Genomic DNA, 27278 nt, shown 5'->3' on the forward strand with positions numbered 1-27278 from the left:
AGGAGGGCAATTGTTGGAATGTTGGATATATTCATATTCAGCTTTTATAAGAAAATTTATTGTCAATGTGATTGTATTTCATACTCTTTCAAGAAGTATAAAGGAGCGCCCACTACTCTTATACTTGGAAACGGCTTGTAGTTTCATATTTCTTAATTTTTGATAGTCTAGTAGGTTTAAAATAACACCTTTTTGCTTTTTCCTGATTGATAAAAAGTTCAGTTTTAATATTAATTTACTCTCCCAATTGCTTTTATTTTTACCATACTTTTGGTATTGTGTTATCCATCTTTTTATATTTTTTGTAGGAGTTTAAAAAAATATATTCTGGAATATTAGTCGCTTGTCCTACATATATGTTGCAGTTATTTTCTCGGTTAGAGCTTTCTTTTTACTCCTTTTATGGTGATTTAACATGAAGTATTATAATCACCTACTTATCACTCAGCCTATCTCATGAGACTAACAGATTCTAGAGGTAAGACACCACACTATATCTTATTCATTTTTGTGCCCTAACATCTAGCGAGACCTCAACACAGTAGTGCTGCTTCATATATACAGTTGCTCATTAAGTGTTTAATGAATGAATGACAGGATGAATGGGTTGCTATGATTTTACAGGTGATGAATCAATCTTTTAGTGGTCAAATTTCATTTTATACAAATTGGTTACACTATGCTGCTGAATCTGAGCTCAGAAAGTATACACTACACAATTTCATGTACTTGTGCTTCAAAGGTGGGTGTCAGGCATTAATAAGAGGTGATACATTTTCAGAGAGGTGGCAGGATGTTGTTTATAAAAATTCATTACCAGCTCTGAACATTTGGCAATATTCACTTTTCATTTTTTTCAACACACTTAAAACAGTTAGCCAAACTCCCTATTGTAGGATAGTATTTAGCCTAAATTTATCACAAAGTTAGAAATGATGTTAAGACACAAGATATGGATTACATATTACAATGGATATGCAAGGTTCATGGTTTGTGTCATTAATTTGAAATTGGTTACCTTTTTAGTAATGGTGTCCGGAGGTACATCCCGCCTCCCAAGAGGATAAGGATTCCATTGGCCACTAGGAGATACATCTTCTTGTCCATTGTCTAAAATGTTGCTTTGCTGGGACGGGGTCTATTGCAAAAATGGTATGGCATTCTTTAGTGATGTAATAGAAGTTTATCATAGTTTTCTGAAAAGAGTCCCTAATGATTATGGTAAAATTACTTTTTTTTTAATTGCAGAAAAACATATATCCTAAACTGGAGGTACTTTTATCCACTATTTACTTGATAAGAATTGTAAATTAATAGCTTTTTGGAAGCAATGAGAAATTCAATTAAAATAACCATCTTAGAGTTATTTACTTAATTTTAAAGAGAAGTTTTAATTTGCAGTACTGGAATAAAAATAATCAGAATAAAATTAACCAATTGTTACAAACCACATTTAAAAGTTGCTTAAGTTACTACTTTAGTATGATCTTAGCATTTAGAATATAAACTGAAACCATACAATACACAGTATGTAATTTCTAATATTCCAAACCATAATCTAAAACAAATTTTATAAAGCTGTACTGATTCTGGGAGAATGTGTCTTGCACTAATCTACAATGATGTTAACACTAGCATAGTGTGAGATTCATGTTACTATGACATTATCCATAGATCAGTTAGAGGAAAAACTAACACATCAAAAAGTATTGGGCTGTTAGAATTTCAGTTTAAAGAAATCATAATTGTTTTGACTCCAAATTTATTTGTGTAGATCATTTATACATTAAAGATTAAACTCTTCATATATATTTTATTTTTGGCTGGTTTACTGCTTATTATTTTTTAACAAATAACAATACTCCTGTCTCTGTTATTATTACTACTAGATATTTTGGGAGGCATTTGTAATCTGATCTAAGTAACAGAAGGTAATCATAAACCAAGAGAAAGACACCTCCTATGGAGGGCTACAGTAGTGGGATATTTTTCCTGTCGAAGCAGATTAACTTTTTGTATAGACTTTTTTTCTCCTCTAGCCTATAGGGTATGCAAGTACTGCCTGATTTCCTGGGGAATTCTTATGTGGTGAGATATTATAGTCAGTTTTTCTTATGCCATTTACCCCACATATTTTGGAGGATCCCTGTGGATACAGAAAGTCTGGTTAGAGAGTGTATGTGCAGTTCTTTGTGTGAAGAATTGTCCTCCAGCCCTGGAATGAGAGAACTGGGCCATTCTCTTCATAATATGGTGCAGATGCGCTGCTTGCCAGGCTTCATCCAGTTATACTGAGTGGTCCTAACTGTCCTCCTTTACAAAACAATTTTACAATGATCCTATCTGCATTTTGATTACATGCATTTTTAAAAAGCATTGCTTGGAACTGTTAAAAATAATATTTATTATGACAAAATTAATTAAAATTTAGGTGAAATTTTTCTGGGGTCTAGTGGATATAGTGAAAGTAAGGAAATAATTCAGTTTTCTTCTTGTATTTTGACGGTGTGAATTCCTTTTTCATGAGTATCAGAAAGTATGAAAAAAAAGAAAAAAGGTATTGAATTAAGGTTCCTGGGTTAGTTAGGAATGAATTCACCTGTGTTTGCTTGAAAATCAGATATAGGTTAACATATTTAAGAGGATTTCCCTGGTGGCTCAGACGTTAAAGCATCTCCCTACAATGTGGGAGACCCTGGTTTGACCCCTGGGTTGGGAAGATCCCCTGGAGAAGGAAATGACTACCCACTCCAGTATTCTTGCTTGGAAAACCCCATGGATGGAGGAGCCTGGTAGGCTACAGTCCATGGGGTCACAAAGAGTTGGACACGACTGAGTGACTTCACTTTAACATATGTAACGTATATATTACTTGAGAATAACCAGACAGCTCCTCAATGACCATCTATCTGCCTGATTTCAAGCATTAATTTTTTAATCTTTATTTTTAGAGATTAGTGTTTGTACATGCCCATGCATAATTTTTCTAGCTAATATTATGACATACAATTTTTAAAATTAAGCAGTTAAAATACAATTATGCAGAGTGGGCACTACTGGACAGTTTTCTTTTTGAATTTTTAGTATGCATGTCGTTTCTGGTTTGATTTCTTTGCCAGTAAAGTGGGATTATAAATATGTTCAACTAGCTCGGTTTGTGGAACACAAAGTTTTTCAAAGTGGCCAGAATTAAGCACAAATAATCCTTTTTTTTCTCCATTTCATCCCCATCTTTATCACTATTTCCTCCACTAAACTTCCGTCAGCTGCCCCAACATGACTCTTAGTCACAGAGAACAACTGAAATTGCACGATTCTTTTTAATGTTAAAAAAGGCCAAAACCCTTATTAAAAATCCTAAGATCATGATGACATAGATTCTTCATTCATTTACCAATTAATCTTTCTCTTTTTAAAATTAAAACTAACAACTCCACCAATTTCAATATGTTACAGGGGCCAAAGAGGACATAAATACACAGACACACGAAAAAGAAAATACTCTGAATAGACAACAAGAGTAAAGGAATTTCCTGAAAGCAATTTCCTTTATTCATTTCCAGAATGCTCTGGCTTCTTTGTTTCTCTTAAGTTAGACACTGGAGGAGTGACTTCAGTTTTCAAACGTGGAAATACTGTGAAAACATTTATTTATGTTTGGGAGGGAGGAACCCAAAAGAGAATTATGTAGTGGGTTCACATTTTTTCTCAAAAGGAATGATTATAGCTATTTACCAAAAAAATACTTTCAATAAAGTGCTCCTGAACTGTTCAAAAATGCAGTTGTTAAAATTTTATGAAATGTTAAAAGGAGCAACCAAAAAGTGTAAAAAGAATAATGAGGCTATAATTTATTATTTCAAAGAACATAACCAATTGAGTTCAGTTTTCATTCAATTATTTTTAGTATCACATTTGAGTTATTTTCTTTAGATACTTTAAAAGATTAAGAATTAGTCTTTTCCTCACCACATATAACCAATTAAACATAAAATATGTGGAGAATCATCACAATATAGCATTTCTTCAGCTTCTAAATTCTGCAGATCCTTAATATTTCAAAATAAAAGAGAAAATGGTCAGTGTGATTTACTTAAAAGTCAGAAATTAAACTTAAGAAATTCAGTAATGTTAGGAAAAGTTTTGCTGAACAGACACTAGTCCAAAAAATGACTGCAAACATTTGCAGATTTAACATTTGTGATTTTGACTGCTGCGAATGATCACAAGCCTCCACTGGAAGAAGTAATTTCTGATTTTCCTGAGACACAATGTGTATGAATATATGTCTTTGTGTGTCTATATATCTGTGTATGTACAAGCATGTATATGAGTGTATGCATGCATGTGTGTGTATGCATGCCTCTATGTGAGTATATGTGTATGTACAGGATTCGCATATATGAGTAAATGGGCTTAGCTGCTCCTGAAGGTTTGCTCTTGACTGTTAATTGCATTAATGTTAAGGGCATTGCAAGCTTGGGAAATTAACTTACGGCAGTTAGCTGGAAGAATTATATCAGAGTAGTATTAGAATTTGGCACTTTGCAAAGGTCTTGGGATATATTACTTAAGACCTCAAGGATTATTTTGCTTAGTAATTGGCACATAGTTCACAAAGGCACACAGTTAAAAAACGTGTTGAAAACAACTTTCTCCAAAGTATTTTCAGTGAAATTATTGTTATATTATTCTTTTTCTGAAAAAAGTAGGTCATAAAGACAAATATACATCAAGCTTGAATCTACATCATTATGATTTCACAGATCTCAGTCTGAAGATGGTAATGGAATATCCAGATGATCTTTAAGCTATTGTTTCATTATAATGGTGAGGAAGCATCTGTATGAGTACAAGATTATTTTGGTAGTTTTAGTCACTGTCTATGAGGAATTATGTGGATTTAAAGCCTGAAGGATTTTTTTCGTAGTTATAAAGATAAGTGAATTCTTCCTGAGTGATAGGTAGCCAATAATAGATGCAGCAAAATCAAGAGAAACTATAGGCATAAATTAACCCAAGGTTCTACATAAATCTTGCTTTGCTTTCAGCAAACAAAACAGAACTGGAATTAAATAAATAACCCTTGGAACTCAGATGAATGAATACATGTTGGATACTGGAACTATCTGATCCTGAGTAATGTGCATATATCTATAGGAAAGGACATTAGAAATTTAAAGAGTTTACGTGCAAACGTTCCCTAATTCAATGATAGTAGAATGAGTATCAACTAATAAAACAGTGAGGTCATTTTTTTCCAGGCAAAATTATATTAAAATATTATTTAATACATGTTTCCATAATTTCAACTTCTCTTCCCCTGAAATTATAATTTATATTAGTGTCTGCTTCAATAGCCAATAAGTAGTAGGAGCTATGGAATAATATTATGGTGGTAGAAGTTAAAAAAAAAACAAGAAAAAAATTATCTATTTCTCCAGTGCGGAAGAGACCACACTATGTATATTGGCAGCCAGACAGACACCTGCAGATAGGGTGTTGGAAAAGGCAAGTGATTTCTTTCCTAGGCTTGCATATCTCTGGAGCAGCAGTAGCATGGATGAGTAACTTGCAATTTTCTTAGGTTACTAACCTTTTATTGCTACCAAACATATTTCTTGGTGATACTGAGTGCTCAGGAAATGCAAGCATATGTTGAAGAGTGGAAGGTAACTACTAGCATTTATTAAACTCAGCTAAATAAGAAAGTACTGTTTCTATAGCCCATAGGGGATGATTTGGGCTGTGATATATTTTGGATTAGTTAATACATTCTATTTGCATATTCTTTTGTGTTTCCTATTCTATACAATGGTGATAATACTTCCATTTAGGGTTTTTGGTGAGGGTTGTGTGAAAAAATGCATTTAAAGTATCTCATGGTACTAGGTACATATTTTCAATAAATCCTAGTCTTATTCTTCTCCTGTCAAGATTTCCCACCATTAATGTGGATAATAAAAATGACACTTTGAACTGACATTTTGCAATATTATATTTCTTTTGATAACATAGAACTTCAAGACATTAGCTAAGCTCATTTACAACAGAGCACATCCAAAGAAGCACACTGAACCATCAATAAAGTCATAGAAAGCTACCTTAAATGCTTTTTGGAGAGGCAGTTATAAATGAGAAATGAATAAATGAATGAATAAATGAATACATAAATAAAGACAGAATACTAATAATTTATAATTCAATAGCACATGTGTAAGTCTTACATGTTCTGGTAATAAGTACTATGAAATCTTTTAGGAAATTAGAATAAGCTTCAAAAAAATGAAAATATTAAAAAAGAAATTAAATTTATCAAACTAATTTTTATGATTTTTATTTGCATTCTGTTAATATCAAGAAATTCTATAAAGTTACCATAGAAACTGTAATTTACTCTTTACAGTACAGAAAGCCTATATTTAGTTTGTAATCCATGCAAAATGTATAATACTAGACTTGGAATATAAGAAATATAAAAAAATAGAAATATTCAAAACATGTATCAAAATCTGGGAGTGCCTTTTCTTTTTATCCACTTAAATATTCATTGTTTAAATGCTTTATTAAGTGCAGAGTTCTTTAATCTTCATCAACAGTTATATCCTCTAACTAGTTTGTTACAAGTTAGCTTAAAAGAAAATTTGGGAAAAAAAGAATTAGACACATTTTGGTAGCCTTAAAAAAAAAATCAGCAAACCAAAAAAAACCCAAATAAATTGCTGGATCAGGACTTCAGGTAGTATTAATACAAATAGCGTCTTTTTGTCAATTACCATGAGGGAGTAGAGAGGTAGCAATCACACAAAGGTGCTCTCTCTGGGTATAAAACTTGCAAAAAGACAATTTCAGTGTAACAGAAAAAATACAAAAGGATTCTCCTTTCTCCTAATTACAAGAAGTTAAGTCTTGCCAGCAGAGAGTGTGGGGAAAGGGCCTGGATCTCAGCTTCCAAATATTCCCTGGCAAAGGCACCATCTATAAAAAATGGATGCTGCAATTCCCTATCCAGTGCTTAATTGGCAATACCTGAAAGCATTCATTTCAGTTTCTTAGGACACTTCATTCATTCTTTCTAGGACAACTCAGTGTCATTTACCATAGCACATAAATAGAGAGGCAGTATTATCATTCAGGGATTTTATGAATAAAAAGACAGCTCCAGTATTTCCAAGGGAAAATAAACAGTTTTGTTAATTTTGCCTATTGAAAATGTTTATATTTTGATCTTACTCTATATTTTAGCGCATTCTCATGGCTAACAATCATTTAGAGGCCCTCATGATATTTAAATAGCTGATGCTAATGTTTATTATCTTAAGTGGTAAGGTGAGAGTGTCGTCTGATATTTAAATAGCTGATGCTAATGTTTATTATCTTAAGTGGTAAGGTGAGAGTGTCATAATAGATTTTTATATATTTGTAAATCAAAGGAAAATAATTTTTGCCTATCTCCTTTCCTGGTGAGAAGAGTTCCAGGAAATTGAGCTTCAGTCATAGGACTGATTATCAATGGGTCAGTGGAGCCAGAAGGGAGACTCTGAGAGATTGTACCTTAAGAAAGGTTAACCCTAAAGTTTCCCAGGAAAATCAAACAAATTTTATAACTAATAAACTCTGTGGGAGAGATGTATCTGAGCACAAAGGCAAAAGGGCAGAGACCAAGGTTGGAAAGAAAGGAGTCCCTGGAGTAATTTTGAAACTCGTTAAGCATCAGGTACATACACCTGATAATGTTTTGCGATAGTAGCAGGGGAGGAAAGTTGTCCAGATCCCTAAATACCTACATTTTATAGGCCTTAAAGCGATCCTTTGGATCATATAATAGTTTGGGGGCAACAGAGTAGCAACCCTGTTTCTTTTCCATCCTTGCCCTCTCTCTTCTGTTGTTGTTTTTGGTATGAATGAAAAGTGTCAGTTGCTCCGTCGTGTCTGACTCTTTGTGACCCCATGGACTGTAGCCCACCAGCTACTCTGTCCGTGGGATTTCCCAGGTAAGAATACTGGAACAGGTAGCCATTTCCTTCTCCAGGGAATCTTTCCAACCCAGGGATCGAACCTGGGTCTCCCTCATTGCAAGTGGTTCTTTACCAACTGAACCACCAAATAATAAAGTATTAGTGATAATTCATTTGAGATAGGCTATTTCAATACTTGATATTCTTTTTTGATGCGAAGCTGGATGGCAGCATAGTAATTTATTTATATTGAAGTATAGTTGATTTGGGGCTTCCCAGGTGGTAAACAGCCTGCTTGACAATGCAGAAGACATGAGGGATGTGGGTTTGATCCCTGGGTTGGGAAGATCCCCTGGACAAGGGCATGGTAACCCACTCTAGTATTCTTGCCTGGAGAATCTCACGTACAGAAGCCTGGCAGGCTATAATCCACAGGGTCCTGGGTTGGACATGACTAAAGTGACTTAGAACACAGGTGCCATAGTTGATTTACAATATTACATTAGTTTCAACTGTATGCAAAGTGATTCAGTTCTACATATGTGTGTGTGTCTACATACATATATATTCAGTTTCTTTTCCATACTTTTTTATTCTTGGTTTGCAATTTAATAGAGTTTCCAAAGAGAATTCCTTTAGATCATCTCTTTGCCCAATTGGGAAGTTTGCAATATCTCCAAGTATTATAATTCTGCAACATTTCTGTTACAGATCATCTTGTTGCTGTTTAGTTTTTAAGTAGTGTCTACTTTTGTGACTCCATGGATTGTAGCCCTCCAGGCTCCTCTGTCCATGGAATTTCCCAGACAGGAATACTGGAGTGGGTTGCCATTTGCTTCTCCACAGGATCTTCCTGACCCACAGATCAAACCAGCATCTCCTGCATTGGCAGGTGGATTCTTTATCACTGTGCCACCAGGGAAGATCTGTGCCATCCATAGATCATCTTAGAGCTACAGTAGAATGGGAAAGACTAGAGATCTCTTCAAGAAAATTAGAGATAGCAAGGGAATATTTTACGCAAAGATGGGCACAATAAAGGACAGAAGTGGTATGGACCTAACAGAAGCAGGAGATATTAAGAAGAGGTGGCAAGAATACACAGAAGAACTGTACAAAAAAGGTCTTTATGACCTGGATAACCATGATGGTGTGATTACTCACCTAAAGCCAGACATCCTGGAGTGTGAAGTCAAGTGGGCCTTAGAAAGCATTATTACAAACAAAGCTAGTGTAGGTGATAGAATTCCAGCTGAGCTATTTCAAATCCTAAAAGATAATGTAAAAGTGCTGCACTCAATATGTCAGTAAATTTGGAAAATTGAGCAGTGGCCACAGGCCTGGAAAAGGTCAAAGAAGGGTAATACCAAAGAATGTTCAATTGTACAATTGCACTCATTCCACATGCCAGCTAAGTGATGCTCAAAATCCTTAAAGCTAGGCTTCAACAGTACATGAACTGAGAACTTCTAGATGTTCCAGTTGGATTTAGAAAAGGCAGAGAAACCAGAGATCATATTGCCAACATCCATTGGAACACAGAAAAAGCAAGGGAATTCCAGAAAAACATCTGCTTCATTGACTACACTAAAGCCTTTGACTGTGTGGATTACAACAAACTGTGGGAAATTCTTAAAGTGTTGGGAATACCAGACCACCTTACCTGACTTCTGAGAAATCTGTAGTCAGGTCAAGAAGCAATAGTTAGACTGGACAGGAACAATGGACTGGTGCCAAATTGGGAAAGAGTACATTAAGGCTGTATATTGTCACCTGGCTTATTCAACTTATATGCAGAGTACATCATGTGAAATGCTGGGCTGGATGAAGCACAAGCTGGAATCAAGACTGGTGCAAGAAATATCAATAATCTCAAATATGCAGATGACACCACTATAATGGCAGAAAGCGAAGAGGAACTAAAGAGTCTCTTGATGAAAGTGAAAGAGGATAGTGAAAAACTGGCTTAAAACTCAACATTCTAAAATCTAAGATCATGGTATCTAGTCCCATCACTTCATGGCAAATAGATGGGGAAACAATGGAGACAGACTTCATTTTCTTGGGCTCGAAAATCACTGAGGACAGTGACTTCAGTCATGAAAGTAAAAGATGTTTTTTTCCTTGGAGGAAAAGCTATGATGAACCTAGACAGCATATTGAAGAGACATTGTGTTGCTGACAAAAGTCCGTATAATCAAAGCTATTGTTTTACCAGTAGTCATATATGAATGTGAGAGTTGGACCATAAAGAATGCTGAGTGCTGAAGAATTGATGCTTTTGAACTGTGGTATTGGAGAAGACTCTTGATAGCCGCTTGAACTGCAAGGAGATCAAACCACTCTATCCTAAAGGAAATCAACCCTGAATATTGGTTGGAGGGACTGATGCTGAAATTGAAGCTCCAATACCTCAGCCACCTGATACGAAGAGCCAATTCATCTGAAAAGAACCTGATGCTGGGAAAGATTGAAGGCAGGAGGAGAAGGGGATGACAGAGGATGAGATGGTTGGATGGCATCACTGATTCTATGGACATGAGTTTGAACAAACTCTGGGAGATGGTGAAGGACAGGGAGGCCTAGTGTGCTGCAGTCCATGGGTTTGCAAAGAGTCAGACACAACTGAGCAACTGAACAACAAGAATAGTTAATGAATCCATTCTATAGAGTACTCCAAACAACATCATAAAATTAATACAGCAGCAAAGAGGTACTTAATTTATATCTGGAGAATAATGTACACAATGAGAAACAGTGTTTCAAGTGTATTACCATTTTTCAGGGACTGAAATGAAAGTCGCTCAGTCACGTCCAACTCTTTGTGACCCTATGGACTATACAGTCTGGAATTCTCCAGGCCAGAATACCGGAGTGGGTAGTCTTGCTCTTCTCCAGGGGATCTTCCCAATCCAGGGATCAAACTCATGTCCCCTGCATTGCTGGCAGATTCTTTGCCAGCTGAGCCACAAGGGAAGCCCTTTCAGGCACTGAATATGTGCATATTATTCTATAGACTGACAAGAAAACAGGGCAAAAAAACTAAGTAAAATAAGGGGCTGTCCATACAATAATTTCAAGGAGTTCAAGCAATAGCTTCTTTCATACCAAGACCTCTCTAATCTGCTCTTTGTATTCTGAAATTCTATCATTGTAACTTAAGGGTTTGATTTCTATTTAATTGACAAGCCCTCCAGGAAAGCTGTCTATTTAAGTTGGTGATAGCTCATCTGTTCCTTAGTGCAAATGAGTTTCAAGGCCCTTATGAACATTGGTTTTTATTTTTTAGGGCAGAGGATGAGCCCTGAGCATCTAAGAAGACATTAAGAACAGGCTCCATTAAAGGAGAGGCTCCAGTGAAAAGGGTCTTACTGATAGTAGTGTGTTGGAGCCAACAACACTCAGTCTCAATTCTGAGCTCAGTGACGTCAAGTTACCACTTTGAAATTTCTCAGTGAGCGAGGGTTCTGTCACTGACATAGGCACAGGCCACAGATCAGGCTTTTTTCTTCCTGGAGAGACTTTTGTATACAATACTGGCTCTGCAACAGGAGACTGAGGACAGAGAAAATAACTTACAGAAATTCTCAATTAAGTCGGTTTTTTTTTAAGTGATCATGGGTGATTAAAGAAAAAAAGCTATGAACAGAAATGTTTTGCTGATTTTATGACTCTCCTCAGAGTAGGAAGCAAAGTATCCAGAGTTAGGGACTGTTATTAAGACTAATTTGACAATAAAATATGAGTTTGAGGTCTTATGACATTCATTTTGCTGGGAGGGTAGTTTGTTTCATCTGTTCATTAATTGATTAAGAGAAGAGAGTTTGGAGGCTACCATCATTTTATTATCCTTACTTTGACATTGCTTTTTCTTTTTTAATAAAAACTTACCAGGTTAATGACTACATTAACAATATAGTCATAATGGCATATTGTGTGAAAATGACTCATTAGTTTCCATTGAAATGCAATTAAGACAGATTGCATTAGTCAATTTAAACAGGTATAATGGACATTTTCTGTTTTGCCTGAATAAAACAAGCAGAAATGGTCCTCGGACAATGGAAATATTTTCTCTTATCATATATGCCCTTTCAAATGAGTCTACATTTTCATTTTAAACCATGTCAACTTGCTACTTTCCCATTAATAACCTAGGATGAGTAAAAATTTGCTAGTTAAGCCACAAATTCGTTTCCCATGTTTTACTTCCGTGTAATATTTCCCACACAAAAAATGGACTAATGAAGCTTTTAGAAGTGCTAATGACTTAATTGTCATTCTAACCTAGGGCTCTAGGACTTTTCCAACTAAAATCCAATCATAATTTCTTTTTCTGTTCTCAGAATGCATCAGTAAGAGAGTATAGGACTATCTCCAAAAAGTTTAAAAAAAAAGTCAACATGTGTATATATACATATACACACACACGAAAGAAAGAAAAGCAAAGAATAAAACAAAAAGAAAATGACTAATAAGAAAAATGAGTCTTAAAGCAACACAAGAAGCCATGTACCTGCTCAATCCAAAAAGCAAAGCTGTTAAGTAGGAACCTAATAATCAGTCTAGCTATCAATATTCATTGAGCAGCTAAGAGTAGGGGCTCTATATTATTTGCCCTTATGCTTTTTGGACTCCTGAGAGTCTGTAAGCAGGATTGTACGTACAGCCTAAACACATTACGTGAACAAACAACATTAATTGGCTTTGGTATGCTGACACATGTAGGGCAGTCCATACTTACTTTCTGAAGAGGTAGTTCTTGTAGATCAAATTTAGACTTAGTCTGCAAGTTTAAAGTCATGCTTCTGCCTGCATGCATTGCTGAAATACCTCCATAGGGCAGCATGCCAAGGTTAACTGTGTTGTGTTTGTAAGCAGCATTCTGAGTAGAGGAAATAATCATGTGACAGGATGTGAACACATGCTCAACAAACTGATTATTACATGAACATGTTTAAATTTATAACATTTAACTTTATGCAGGCAAACGGTAACTTTCTTTTTTAAACATGCACTTGATCAGACAGAAGCATACAGTAAACAGTGTTAGTTATGAACATAATGAGTACCAATCCAAAACTACAGAAAAGACAAAAAGCAAAGATAACATTCTGTTTTACATTTGTTGCTATCTCATAGGCATAGAACCTATCTTTTATATATCATGATTGTAGTGATTCTGGACAAATGTTTATCAGTAGTGATCTATTAATTCAAAAATTTCGAACAGTGAGGTCTTAAATATTGTCAGCTGCAAATCTCATGGTCTCTTTCACATTGTGAGATTAGCATACACAAAAGACAAATACTAGCTTCTAATTCTGCCTTAAAACTAATGCCCTGCGAAGTTAAAGTGAAAATCAGTCAGTTTTTTTTTTTCTGTCTTATAGGCATAATTATGGCAACTCAGGAAAAGAGCTGGTCAAAAAGTCATTCAATCTGACCAGTGGATGATTGAATTTATTAATTTAGTTAAACTACTCATTTTGTATGTGAATATAAATATTCTCTTTTGTTGTTTCTTAAAAATTACATTTTAAACTGATGAAATTTCATAATGAAACTAAAGGAACTATGCTTTGAATTATTAATGCTATTTATCTGATATACCTAAACATTTATAGAATATTCTAGTGATATCTGCACTGCGGCTACCCTTCAGTAAGTGCATCTGAAGTTATTCCAAGTGGTTCAGTTTTTTTCTACAGAACTTCATTTTAAAATTAAGTCATTTTGCATATCTTGTCATCAGATGGTTTTCATCAGTATGATCTCTACTTTCCGCCTATCATGAAAATACAATAACTGACAGCATTTGGCCCTTTTAATTAATTTTAAAAAATCTATTGAAGTTAGTACACTTTTTAAAACTGAATATTATTGAACATTAGCAGGAGACAGTTATTATTCTGACAGTTATTATTGCATTATTTGCAAAAAAATGATTTTTAGGATCAGAATTTTGTCAACTGAAAGACAGTTACACTCCTGATGGTGTGCTGTCAACCATTCATATTTGTTATGGATACCTGATTATTTCATTCAGAGAATTTTTTTCATTGTCACCATGCCAAAGTTGAGAAGGACATTGAACATTTCAAGCTAGCACTTGAAGGATTCCTTAAGGTTTAAAATGACTTCAGTCTAGTGATTTCTCAGCAGCTATGGCAGAGTAGCAGTCTTAGACATATGGGTTCATGTTTTACTATCTCTCAGTCAAGCGGGGTTCTGTAGTGGAAGCACGAGCCTTGAGATCAAACCAAAGGAGAAAACAAGCACCTTTAATCTATGGCAGTACTCAGAGCTGCCTCTCCAAGGTCAACACCAAGCAAGGTCTTTAACCAACATTATGTAGAGCTGTTAAGTTTATCCAATGTCCAAGATTCTAGGCAGTTCTCTTTTATAAGGAATGGACAAAGATCTTGTAGTTTCCAGTGTAACTGTTTGATTCCCAGAGTTCAAATCACGCAACTAAATTTTACTGGGAAGGAAGCAAGCTGTGCCTGGTGCAATCTCACTTTGGGCAAAATGTTAAATACCACAGTACAGAACTATTTTTACATAATAAGTCTGTGCTCCAGTACCCTGAATTTATGTTGTAGGTAAGTTTTAAGTAAGATACAACCTGAATAACTCAGCAGCTTGATTGAGAGAGGGAAGAAGTTACTCAGAGAAAGGAGTAAGAGCTTTCAGGATTTGATGGATTGAAGCAGTATTCTAAGGTAATTTACTTTCTTTGAATTAAATGAGAAGCTATTGAACATACATTGAAATTGCTCTGAAAAATGAAAGACAAACTGAGGAAATTATAAACAGACAGGGGATATGTGAAGACTAATTAAAAAGGGAGGCATTGTCACAACAAGGGAAAATACATACAAATTTTTACTTTTAGTTATTTGCATCTGGGATGGGCAGGGTCTCTAGAATTCTGCTGATCTAAATCCCCTTTCTTCAGTCCTATTTTCCTCCCTCCAAATTCCTGCTCCAAGTAGGGAAGATGCCTACTTTACAGCAGCTCTGATCAAGGGAAATGAAACATTTATCTGGGAAACTAGTAAATAAATGATAGTACCAAATGCTTAAAATTTTGTCTTTTTTTTTCATTATCTGTTTCCATTCACTCCTTTGTTGCCTCAATTTACTAGTCATTGTATATATGCTCCAAAAAGCTTCTGATAACCTTTCTCGGCTAGTTCATCTTACCCTGTTATGTATGGTCGTGTCTACACAAGGCCAGAGTTCCCAAACTGTACTGTTTTATTTGGCCCCAGATATTTTCGCCCTCCAAGTTATCTGTCTACATGGAGGGTAAAACTTGAAGTAAGGCATGGTGACAACCGACCAGGTGTCTCCCACTGACACCCAGTCATGAGGCTTTGATGAGGCTCCCTTCAAAGGGACTGAGCACATCTATTTGAAACAGACGTTCTGATGAAATATTTTGCAAGGCAGAACCAGTTTCCACATTGAGAAACTAACACCCACACCCACATTTATTAGTTCACTCTTTTCTTATTAATAATTGTTTTTCTTGTCATGTAGACACGACCTACAAACAATATAATTATTTTAAAAGAGTACACCTGAAAACATAAAATTCACCATTAAGAAAATATATAATAAATGCAATGACCTATGCTTTTAATAGTTTTAACTAAAGCTACTGAGTGAAACATTCTAATGGTATATTATTACCCAGATCCCCAATTTACACTGAGCGTTGAAACCTAGAAAATCAGAACAAAAAGCCCTATTTTCACAAACTAGAGTTTTAAGATTCTAAGGTCAATGCAGTGTACAGAGCCCTCTACACCAAAGCTACAAAGTACACTCAGTGGTGACGGTCAATTGATCATAGAAAATGAAATACCAGATTTCTCTTAGAGAGATATAAACAGCAACAAGAATATAATTCAGGCCTTATAGAAATGTTTTTTTACTCTCTTCAATTACTATGCATTCTGTGATTTATTGTGATTCAATTTTAACTGAATTGGGATTATTTTCCTCTTTTTTGCTGCAATATACACACACTAATTTGTATGTTTATAGTCTTCATAAAGACATCATCTATTTTTGTTGTCTGTAGTATGATTAGAATTTAAACATTTCTTTCTATATGAAAACCAACATTCTAAATGGCAGGACTTTCATTAAACAAAGTAATGTGTGGGAGGGCATTCAATCTCTGCTTATTTTATTTTTCTGTTTCTTGCTGGGAAGATTATTGCTCATTAGAAGTAACAACTTTAGGAGTCCCATAGCAGTAACTATATGTGGATTTTATAAACAAATTAGGTCTGACTTCAGCATATGTGAGTCTGTGCAGAATGGAGCAGAATACTCACTTTTTATAGATTCAATAAAAATAATTTTCTCTAGGTCACTGGAGAACAGTTTCGTGTCCTAGGAGAGGCATTTTGCCCTCATGGCTAGAAAGCAATTGAAGCACCATCCCATATAACAGAGTTGAATTCTTTCTCACTAACCACTTTTAGGATAGTTTTGATAAATAATTGACCTACAAGTTATGAACTCTCGAAGAGCATTAAATAGTATCCATGAAAAACTATTATGATCAATTTCCCCACATATAAAGATAAATAAAATGCTCATCATCTATTCATTCATGTAGTTCATGCTTCACTACATGTGCTCAGAAATGCCAATAAAGTAAAACTAAAGGCAGGAGGGATATTCTTACAGAGAAATGCCAAACATACCCTGTCTAACCTTCTAGCTTCTATATGTCTAAGCAGCTGTTGTCTCCAGTCTGCAGGCATTTTACCACAGCTCTCCTCTCCCTTGACAGGAGTGGGCCTCGTCTTTATATCACTGTTATCTGATGGCTTGTCACCATAGTTACCCAAGTTATAGTCAGATGGTATTTTTTCCAAAAGAGCTGCCATAGTAGGCCTAGCTGAAACTGGCCTGGTTTGGGAGGCACCGTAACTCTCTGTACTGTAGCTTCTTGCAGACAATGGCCTCCTTTGGGTAAGGTTTTTAACTGGAAAACTTCCCGCCTGAGCTTTCACTTCTTGATATGAAGGGTGTTCATCTTCATACCTGCCATTCCTTTTCAGGAACTGGGACTCAGTCACTGAAACGCTGCTTTGGCGATCCAGACCACCCCTATACGGAGGTCGGCCATACCTATCACTCGGAGTTAGCTCATGAGGTTCACTGACCCTTCTAAACATGGCCATTTCTGTAGAGCTCGCCAGGGAGTCAGCTCTTCTCAAGAAGCCTGCCCTGGCGCCTTGACTTGCAAACTGGGCATTGACCACAGCATCTTCATTAACAGATGGCTGAGAAAATGAAAACATTTGCTCCACTGGTGGGTATCCTCGGTAAGCTCGAGGACTAACCAAATCCTTGGCGATGTTTTTCCCGGGTTGTTGCACGTACTCAGAATTGTGTTGGAAAGGGGGCGGTATCCTCTTTTCCGCTTTAACTTCCACCGCTCCTTGGGGATTGAAGCTTTGGTCAAACTGATAGACTTTTTTGGTCATGGATGCTTTCTGTTGTTGAGGCCCTTTACTGCTTCCGTAGGTGAGCATCTCATCATCCAGCATCGGGACTGACTGGCTTCGAGACATACTGGTCATACCATGCTCTGGTCCCAACATTTTGTCAGGTCGTTCATGACTTCCTAAGTGATCACTCCCAGTAGCATAGTTTTCTAATGGTATATTATAAACCTTGTATGTACCAATGTCAATCTCATCGATACTCTGTGACTTTTTGAATTTATTGGACTTGATATCTTTCATTAGTGGGGAAAGCCTCTCTGTGCTTTTGCTAATCGAAATAACACCTTTAGAAGAGTCTGGGCGGCAGTGGATTTGAGAAAAAACATTACTGAGACTCCTGTTGGGATTAGAATCGTGATACTCCCACGGTACTCCTGGAGAAAAAGGACTAGGGATTTCAGTAGCTTCTTTTATATGTTCTTTCCTTTCAGGCAATGGGCTGGTGGTAGGAGTTGTCTCTAATTTGGAAGGGAAAGCAGTCCTGTCTTCAAAAGGACTAGGGGTTCTGGTCCAATTCTGCCAAGGATTGGAAGGAGGCACTTCTGTTTCTGGTGTGTGTCTGTGTGTAGACTGCTCAAGTTCCAGGGGAACACCAACAATCCTATCCTGCCTAATCAAAGGCCTGCGTCCATGAGAAGATGTGCTTCTAGCTTTTGAACTCAGGAGGGGATTATTGTTGGCATTCTCGCCTGTGGTCTCCTCGGCAACGAACCCCGTGTTATCATAATGGGAGCCATCGGTCCAGTTGTCTGTGAATGCGTCACTCATTGGCAGCCGGTCAGGACGCTGTGGTAGGTTCCCTGGGGGGACAGCCTCCCGCTGGCTGAGTAATGGCTTTGCATCAAGAGGCTGTGGGAAAGATTGTGCAATCCTGTGAACACAATGGGAAGAAGAAACATGAAAATGAGGAAGAGCTGGGTCTTTGCCAGAAAGAGAACAAGCAGGCAAGAATACCAGCATCCTTTGTTCAACTGATCATTCAGCCACGCTTCACTTATGATTAAGAATAGTATTTTTATTTCATGTCCAAAAAAATTCACCCCTTTACCCTGATCTTTTATTTCTTCTCAGTTACCACCTTCCAGTACATATAGTTTACTTACCTATTATATTTATTGCACATTGCCTTGTGTCCTCTGCAGGATGTAAACTCATGAGGGCAGAGGTTTTTTTTCTCTTCGTGCCTAACATAGCACTTGGCACATAGTAGGTACTAAATACATATTTGTCAGATGAAGGAATGAATGAATAAATGAGTGAATGAAGAAATACAGAGATTTTCAGTAATGGTCCTGAAACCTGTCTGATAATTAGAACTACTTGATTCTTGGCCTCCATCTCTGGAATTTCTGATTCTGTACACTTCCAAACTATTGGTTGAAGGTACCTTTCTTATCACTTTTTGGTATATCAAATAAATTCAAATTGTCTTCAAATAATATATTTGAGGGGCAGGTATTAGAAGACATTAAATCCATTGTATAGTGAATGTATTCCATATCTTTTTCTAGAAGGTAAATTAAATTATGAGTTTTGGTCATTGGTATGTTTATTCCAGTGACCACAGTATCTCTAGATGATGCCCATTTTTCTAAGTTTATTTTAAACCATTTGCATACTAATCATATCAAATTATATATCTTTTATTACAGCCTTTTAAGTGCTTTCACTAACTGAAAAAAAAAAAGTGCATTAGAAGGCATTTTCCAAAAGTACCTAAATAATCAGTCTCAGCTTGTATGACAAATAATAAATTTATAAACTGAGTTAAATTTTTATCATTGGCATCAGTGAGTAGAAACAGTCATTAATTAATTACCAAAGACTATACTGCAGATGGTATTGATATTATCAGTAAAATCTGCATGGAAGTCATTGATTATCTATGTCATATGACAATTTTTATTTGCTATTTGTAGTGTGAAATATAGCAACAAGCCATAAAAAAAGGAATCAGAACCAGGCAAATGCTACTCCTCTGAGTCACTTTATTGCCCTCTATGGCTTTTGATCTTAATATATCTGTAAAAATGAAAGTAAAATAGAATAGAAGGCATTTTGGAAGGATTTAATACTTTTACTTACATTCTAACTTTCCCATGTGGTGATAAAATGATGATGATGAAGAGGCTGATGAAAAATTTATGGAGTTCACTTTGTACTTGGCACTTAGTGCTTTCCATGCATTTTACTTTAGTTTTTAACACCATTTTGGATGGTGAATGCCCAAATGTGTCACAATTATGTAATGATGCAAACACAACTTTTGATTAATTATTTTTGGTTCTATCCTCTCAATATGCTAATCTCTTACCATCTCTCCCATAAACAATGGTTTTGCTTCACAAAATGGATTCATCCGCTCTTGGAAATCCCAGCAGGACTACATTTGCTTACCTGCCCCTTAGGTCTTCTATGCCATTCATGTGCTGAACACAATTCCCAAATTAGGAAGATTCCATTTTTTAAAAAGTTGCTGAAAATAAGCATTTGGGGACAGAAGAGAGGGAATTCTAAACACACCTGTTACCCCACAAAGAATTATGTACTGCGTCTTTAGCTGTTGTCTGCAAGGACCCCATTTTAACCCGGGTGTTAGAGGATCCTGAGGAAGCCTGGGAAGGTGAGTAGTCTGAGTAAGTGCCTGAGGAAACACTGTTATTCAGACAGTGAGTTTTGTCAACTTCAGATTCATCAGTTGATTCTGAAATGTAAAGGGAAAAAATATTATAGTGCTATGAACATTGACAAGTATAAACAGAAAAGCAAGTATGAAAAATAGCATACCAGTGAATGTCAGAAATACATATTACAAAATATTTCTATAGACTATGGTGTATCATAATTTACAACTGGTGATTCATCATGCACATGCATTTGTGGCACATTTTCCACATCAGGTTCACAATGTTACCTTTTTTGTCCTTCCCTAGCAGAACAAGTTTGGGTGGGTACAGAGGGGTCTCAGCTAATGAAGGGTGAAGTTCCCCAATCCTCATTTCATTAGCTGGATGAACAAAAGAATCCTGAGAGATATAATAATACAGGACAAGGAAAGTAAACATTTAAATACTGGTTAACCAAGAAGGCAATATCTTTATTTGGCTCAGATATAATAGGACTCTAGAATCTAGTTCACTGTGGCACGCTAGGAGAAGTGAATCATACCTATCTCTAAGGTAAGCACTAAAATGTTTTTTTTTTCCTAATTTAAATGAGTCCATTTATCCCTCAAACATTTTTTGAAAGCTATTTATATGTCTCACACTGTGCGAAGAACTGCAGAGTTTCCAAAGAAAGACAAAATGTCACCCATGCCCTGTGGGGATTTACAGTCTAGTTACGGAGTTAGATATAACTCATAAAACAAGATTGAATTATGATAAGTAATATATAAGTAATATAATATATAAGAGAGAAGCATGTAAGAGTTCTAAGGGGTGAACTCTTTTAGAGTTCTAAGAGGAAAGTATACACTGACAAACTAGATTTTTTTTTGGATTATTAACAAAGTTAATGCACAATTGGGCCTATTTTAACCACCAATCTCTCTCTCAGTGCCTACTGTTTTCCAAGTGATCATCTCAGTTTCTTTGGTTATGTCATGCCTTCTTCCTAAGATTTCTGGTTTTCTCATGATCAATCTAGCCTGCTAAATCTTCACTCTAAATTCATTCACTGAGTGTAATGAACAACACTGGTATAAGAATATAACTTTATGACAAATAATCATATTAAAAAAACCAATGGATTTTAAACTTCTGTAGCAAATTTGGAAAACTCAGCGGTGGCCACAGGACTGGAAAAGGTCAGTTTTCATTCCAATCCAAAAGAAAGGCAATGCCAAAGAATGTTCACACAATTGCATTCATCTCACACACTAGCAAAGTAAAGCTCAAAATTCCCCAAGCCAGGATTCAACAGTAAATGAACCATGAACTTCCAGATGTTCAAGCTGGATTTAGAAAAGGCAGAGCAACTAGAGATCAAATTGGCAACATCCACTGGATCATTCAAAAAGCAAGAGAGTTCCAGAAAAACATCTACTTCTGCTTTATTGACTATGCCAAAGCCTTTGACTGTGTGGATCACAACAAACTGAGGAAAATTCTTGAAGAGGTGGGAATACCAGACCACCTGACCTGCCTTCTGAGAAATCTATGCAGGTCAAGAAGCAACAGTTAGAACTGGACGTGGAATATCAGACTGGCTCCAAATTGGGAAAGGAGTATGTCAGGGCTGCATATTTGTCACCCTACTTATTCAGCTTATATGCAGAGTACAGCATGAGAAATGCTGGGTTGGATGAAGCACAAGCTAGAATCAAGATTGCTGGGAGAAATATCAATAATCTCAGATATGCAGATGACACCACCCTTATGGCAGAAAGTGAAGAACTAAAGAGCCTCTTGATGAAAGTGAAAGAGTAGGCTTAAAACTTAACATTAAAAAAACTAAGATCATGGCATCCAGTCCCATCAGTTCATGGCAAATAGGAAAAAAATGGGAACAGTGAGAGATTTTATATTTTGGGGCTCTGAAATCACTGCAGATGGTGACTGCAGCCATGAAATTAAAGATGCCTACTCCTTGGAAGAAAAGCTATGACCAACCTAGACAGCATATTAAAAAGCAGACACATTACTTTGCTGACAAAGGTTTGTCTAGTCAAATGTATGGTTTTTCCAGTAGTCATGTATGGATGTGAGAGTTGGACTATAAAGAAAGCTGAGCACCAAAGAATGGATGCTTTTGAACTGTGGTGTTGGAGAAGACTCTTGAGAGTCCCTTGGACTGCAAGGAGATTCAACCAGTCCATCCTAAAGGAGATCAGTCCTGAAGGCTCCTTGGAAAGATTGATGTTGAAGCTGAAACTCCAATACTTTGGCCACCTGATGTGAAGATTGACTCACTGGAAAGGACCCTGATGCTGGCAAAGATTGAAGGCAGGAGGAGAAGGGGACGACAGAGAATGAAATGGCTGGATGGTATCACTGACTCGATGGACATGAGTTTGAGTAAACTCTGGGAGTTGCTGATGGATGAGGAAGCCTGTCCATGGGGTCGGAAAGAGTCAGAAATAACTGAGCAACTGAAATGAACTGAATTCAACTTATTATTCCCAATTAACCAGGTAGCAAGAGAACATTAAGAAATGCAAAAATACTAAATTTTCATTTTTCTAGGTATAAAAGTGGCTTGTTTATTCTCCTGAGTAAGTAGTGATATAAATTTATGCACAATAGTTCTCTTTATGTCTGCTACCCTAGGTAGCTCTCAATTTCAAAATTCAGTTGCACACTTCTTTGATTAATAGTCTTTGTGAATTGGGTATTTGTTGCTGTGATCAAAAAATCAAGTGCCACCCAAAAATCAATGTGAAACAGAATTTAGAATTGTGGTATCCAATATTATTCCAAGGTTTGAGGTGGTAGGTGCTGTCTAAAAGGTGCACACATTTCATTAGTAAGTAGTTTTGGTTATTTAAGAGTGAAATAAAACTGTTATTTTTTCTTTCAGTTTATGTGTGTTGTTTTTCAGTCACTAAGTCATGTCTGACTCTGCGACCCCATGGACTGCAACACGCCAGGCTTGCCTGTCCTTCACTATCTCTCAGAGTTTGCTCAAACTCATGTCCATTGAGTTGGTTTTGTGTACTGTTTCTCAACCACTAAATGGGGCATAAATATTTACTAAGTTGTTCAGACCTAGCAATAATAAATAGAACTGTTAAGTATTTCTTGGCTATAACAGTTTACTAACCGCTGACACTTTTGAGCCTTTGAAATTTTAAGTCTCTTAGGCTTTGATTTTTATATATAAATAAAATCTGGCTCCTTAAAAACTGTTTCTAAGTCATCCAGTTTATGGTATTCTTGGCCATAGTCTCAGTCTAGATTTACATTAAAACTATTGGCATAGGGTTGCAAATAGAAAGTGATCAATAATTATATTGATATATCTTTCCTTCTTCGTCTTTCTCTGTTGTTTTTATCTTGTTTTTTCTTTCTGTTTTCTGATTCTGCCTACCTCTATTTGCTTTTTTCGTGGTTTTCCATATTTAACAACATGGATAAATATATCATGTAGTGTGGAAGAGGGTACTCTTCCACATTCTTGGCAGTATGATCTAAATAATGATGATTCAAAAATTTCATACACAGGCAAAACATAAAATAAAAATGCATAATATACACTGACCAGCTAGACACTTGGTTATTTGTATTTATTATATCTGAAAGTAGAATAGATAGAGGGTGTGGGTGATTAGTTGCTCAGTCGTGTCTGGACTATAACCCAACCAGGCTCCCCTGTCTATAGAATTCTCTAAGCAAGAATACTGGAGTATGGCCCCTTAATTTGCGTGCAGTAATTTGAAAAGGGAGGATGATACAGAAAGCAACATCTTCTCATTCTAGGATGTCTAAAAATTGAGGAAAGATCTAGAATCTTGATTTCAGGAAAAATGTTGATATTATCAGTGAAATTTCAAAAGGAAAAGGCTTGTAGAATAAGAAAACTAAGAGTGGGGCAAATCACAGAAATAAATATGAAGCTAAAAGCTGAGCTTCCGTCTTATTTAGCTTGTCTACTATAGCTAATTAGGAAGTTCAGATAGCTAATACCAAGTCACTGTACTGTTTTTTAAGGAGGGCAGGATTAGACTTGTGTTTTGTAAAGACCATAAGCAAGGCAGTGAGGAAGCTTGGGACAAAGTAAGCCAAGAAATTGACAGTTTCTACAGAAATGAAGGACAGAGTTCAAGCAAGACCTGAGGAGTATTAGGAGACTCACTCATGAAAATGTATAGGCGTTGGTGATTGTTTGGAAGGGGCATAGAGAAGTGAGAAAGAAGGAAAAAGAAATCAAAATACCTCTCAATTGTCTAGCTTGAGTGAACTGGTAGATAACGGTACCAGCTGAGGTCAAGACCAATTATACAGAGGAGAAGTCTGAAGTGAAAAGATTAAAATTTTTTTTGGATTTGTTAAGCTTGAAGTCCTTGTCGGACAATTTTAAGATTTTTTCTCTACTATCAGGTTATCATTAAATTCATGATCAAAGCTACTTTTTCCTTGCCTCACTTCTTCCATCCAGGTATAAAGCAATTTTAGGATCTATGTATTTTGCTGTAGTTAATCAGCTTATGGATTATCATTACCTTACAGTTATATGATGACAGGAGAGCTAAATATAAAGTGTATGTATACTTTTGTGTACACACTAGCTCTTAATTTTCCTCCTTTTTATATTATTGCAGTACTTAGATATAAAAGTCTGTTGCTTTGTTATAAAATATCTGTAATATTTTAGAAATGAAGAAGTACATTAATATGGCTCTTATAGGCAAAATAAAGAAGTGGTGAAAATGAATAAGTGGTGCACACCATGCTTATTTTTGCTTAGGCTTTTTTTTTTCTCTTTGCCTAGAATGCCTTCCTCTGTTTTTGACTTTAAAAGAATCACCCAATCTTGAACATGGAATTCAACCTTTAACACTTCATGTAACTTTTAAAGTGACTGGCAATGATCATGTGTGTCTCCAGTTTCTTAGAGTACTATACTCTCCATCACAAAGCCGATCATGTTATCACACTTTATATAATATATTCTCTAGTTGCTTCATCTGTCTTAAATTTACCTGGTTGGTCTCTAAATTATTTGGGGACTATTAATACCTTTTATATTTCTTTTCTTTCTCTCACAGTGTTTAGCACAGTGCTAAATGTACAGCTGGTGTTCAATCAGTGCAACAAACTGATGCTTTGAAATGCAGATTTGTAAAAGAGTTTTGTCAACCTAGATATTTAAGCAGCATGTATAGGAATTTCTAGATATACTCATATCAGTTATGTTTCTAATGAAGATAAAAGATGATAATAAAATTAATTGAAGAGTCGATGAGAGAGTACAGAGGTGGCATAAATGCAGTTGAATTCTTTTCAGACCACACAAATTGATAAGGGTGAATATTTAATTCGTTCTAAAATATAGGAATTAAGCTTCATATTACATTCCATAAAGCTAAATTTCAAAGTTATTGCCCCCTTTTTGCTGCTTATAATAGTGTTTTCTATAAAGGGTGAAACCCAAACACAAAAATATTTAAAAAAATTGGCCCTAAATCTGATCAAGAATTTTAATAAGATCTGCAGAATAATAATAAAACTTCATTTATACTTTTCTAATGACTCATACAATAAAAGTTAGGGATAGTCAAAGGAATATTGTGAAAATGATTTAACGTACTGACCAGGACTAGCCAGGTGAGTAAACTATTCCTTCTGTGTATTGGAACTTTCAAAGCTGTATTAATGGTTTAAGACCATGAAGGTGTCATTTATTAAATGCAACCCTCAGAGTTAAAAAGAGTAGACAGATTTATTTATATATTAGGAAAAAATGCACCTAATGAAGATCTGCTCAGTTTAAAAAAAAATATCATTTAGTAATTTCAAAAAATCCAAACCACACTGGCAATTACCAATAACCTTGAAATACCTCCACTGTAATCTCCTTTGGGGCTACAGGCCACTTGTGTTCATATTTTTCTTTCACAGTTTGCTCCGTGTTAGCAGTTGGATTTGAATTTTCAACACGCACTCCATGGCTTGGTTTACCCACCAGATTTTGAACAGATTTTACCATATTCTTTAAATCCTCTGGATAAGGAGTTGGATATCGTTTTAGGTTTATTTCAACCTAGAAGTTTATAAAAAGAAATTTAACATAAAAATACCTTCAGCAAGCATGTTCACAAAACTCCATTTTATGCGCAGTAGTATAACCAAATGCAATATAGTGAGTGTTGAGCTGGCTGAAAAACTGTACTGTAGAGTGTTCTTTACACATTCTGCCTCCTAGGGCTTCTCCCCACCCCTGGTCACCCTTCTAGATTAAAAACAATTTTTGGATTTTATCCTGTTTAGACCTACTCTATAAATGGTTGAAATAGCAGTAGGTCAAACACTTAAGTGATTGGTAATCTCTGAAAAATTTAATCAAGTTACTGTCAGCTTTATTTATACTTTAGAGGCTATTCTCTGCACTATCTTAATTATTTATAAATAACTTTTGACATTAGATATATCTTTGAAATATCAATGCAGGTGATGCAATGAGACTCTAAAAGATTTACAAGTAGATTTATCACTTATTGAAAAAAATGGGGAGTTGACACTATCTATTAATATCATCAAATATGCACCAGCTCTATGTTAGTCAGCATGTTACATCAAAAGGTAGGTAGCTAATTCTTGCTAATAACTTAAAGAAACACCTTTAGAAAGGGTTTCATGTTAGCTTTTACCCTAATAAAGTAACATGCATTATAGGTTATATCTTACAATAAAGAGAAAAAAAATTGAGACCTTTGTCTAAGATAGTCTAGGTAAATATGTAAATTTTGGCTGGTTTTTATTGAGAGATTTATTTCCATTCTTGAATTCATTTTTGGCATATGAATCTCACTTTAAGGAATACATGTATATTAATTATTATTCTTCACATTTAATTTAGAGACATTCCATATAGAATATTCCACCATCAGAGTGCTTAAAATATATTTAAAATGGCATAGATATAAATTATTCAGGCTGATTAAAATGGAGTAAGAGGAAAAATAGGGGCATATTTACTTGGCTTGGTTTATTCTAATAGCCATGTCTTTTTGCATCTGAGTAGAATCAACTTTACAAAATGGAATGATTTATGTGACTGTGGTGAGTATGTGTTATTAAAAATATGTGTGAGGGTGGTTTAGAAGTGAGCAGAGGTGGAA

The 27278-nt window shown here is 35.7% G+C and overlaps 1 protein-coding gene across 1 annotated transcript in view; it reads right to left on the reverse strand.

Moving 5' to 3' along the window:
* LRRC7 (leucine rich repeat containing 7) overlaps positions 1-27278 on the reverse strand; it is a 492466-nt gene that overhangs the window by 80481 nt on the left and 384707 nt on the right. Inside the window, exons 17-22 of the mRNA XM_052637059.1 lie at positions 26000-26200; positions 20412-20523; positions 20021-20201; positions 16688-18368; positions 12703-12843; positions 1019-1138 (exon numbers count right to left, since the gene is read on the reverse strand). Coding sequence (XP_052493019.1) covers positions 1019-1138; positions 12703-12843; positions 16688-18368; positions 20021-20201; positions 20412-20523; positions 26000-26200 — 2436 coding nt within the window. The remainder of the gene's footprint in view (positions 1-1018; positions 1139-12702; positions 12844-16687; positions 18369-20020; positions 20202-20411; positions 20524-25999; positions 26201-27278) is intronic.

This window comes from Budorcas taxicolor, chromosome 3, assembly GCF_023091745.1.
Source record: "Budorcas taxicolor isolate Tak-1 chromosome 3, Takin1.1, whole genome shotgun sequence".
Lineage (NCBI taxonomy): Eukaryota > Metazoa > Chordata > Mammalia > Artiodactyla > Bovidae > Budorcas > Budorcas taxicolor.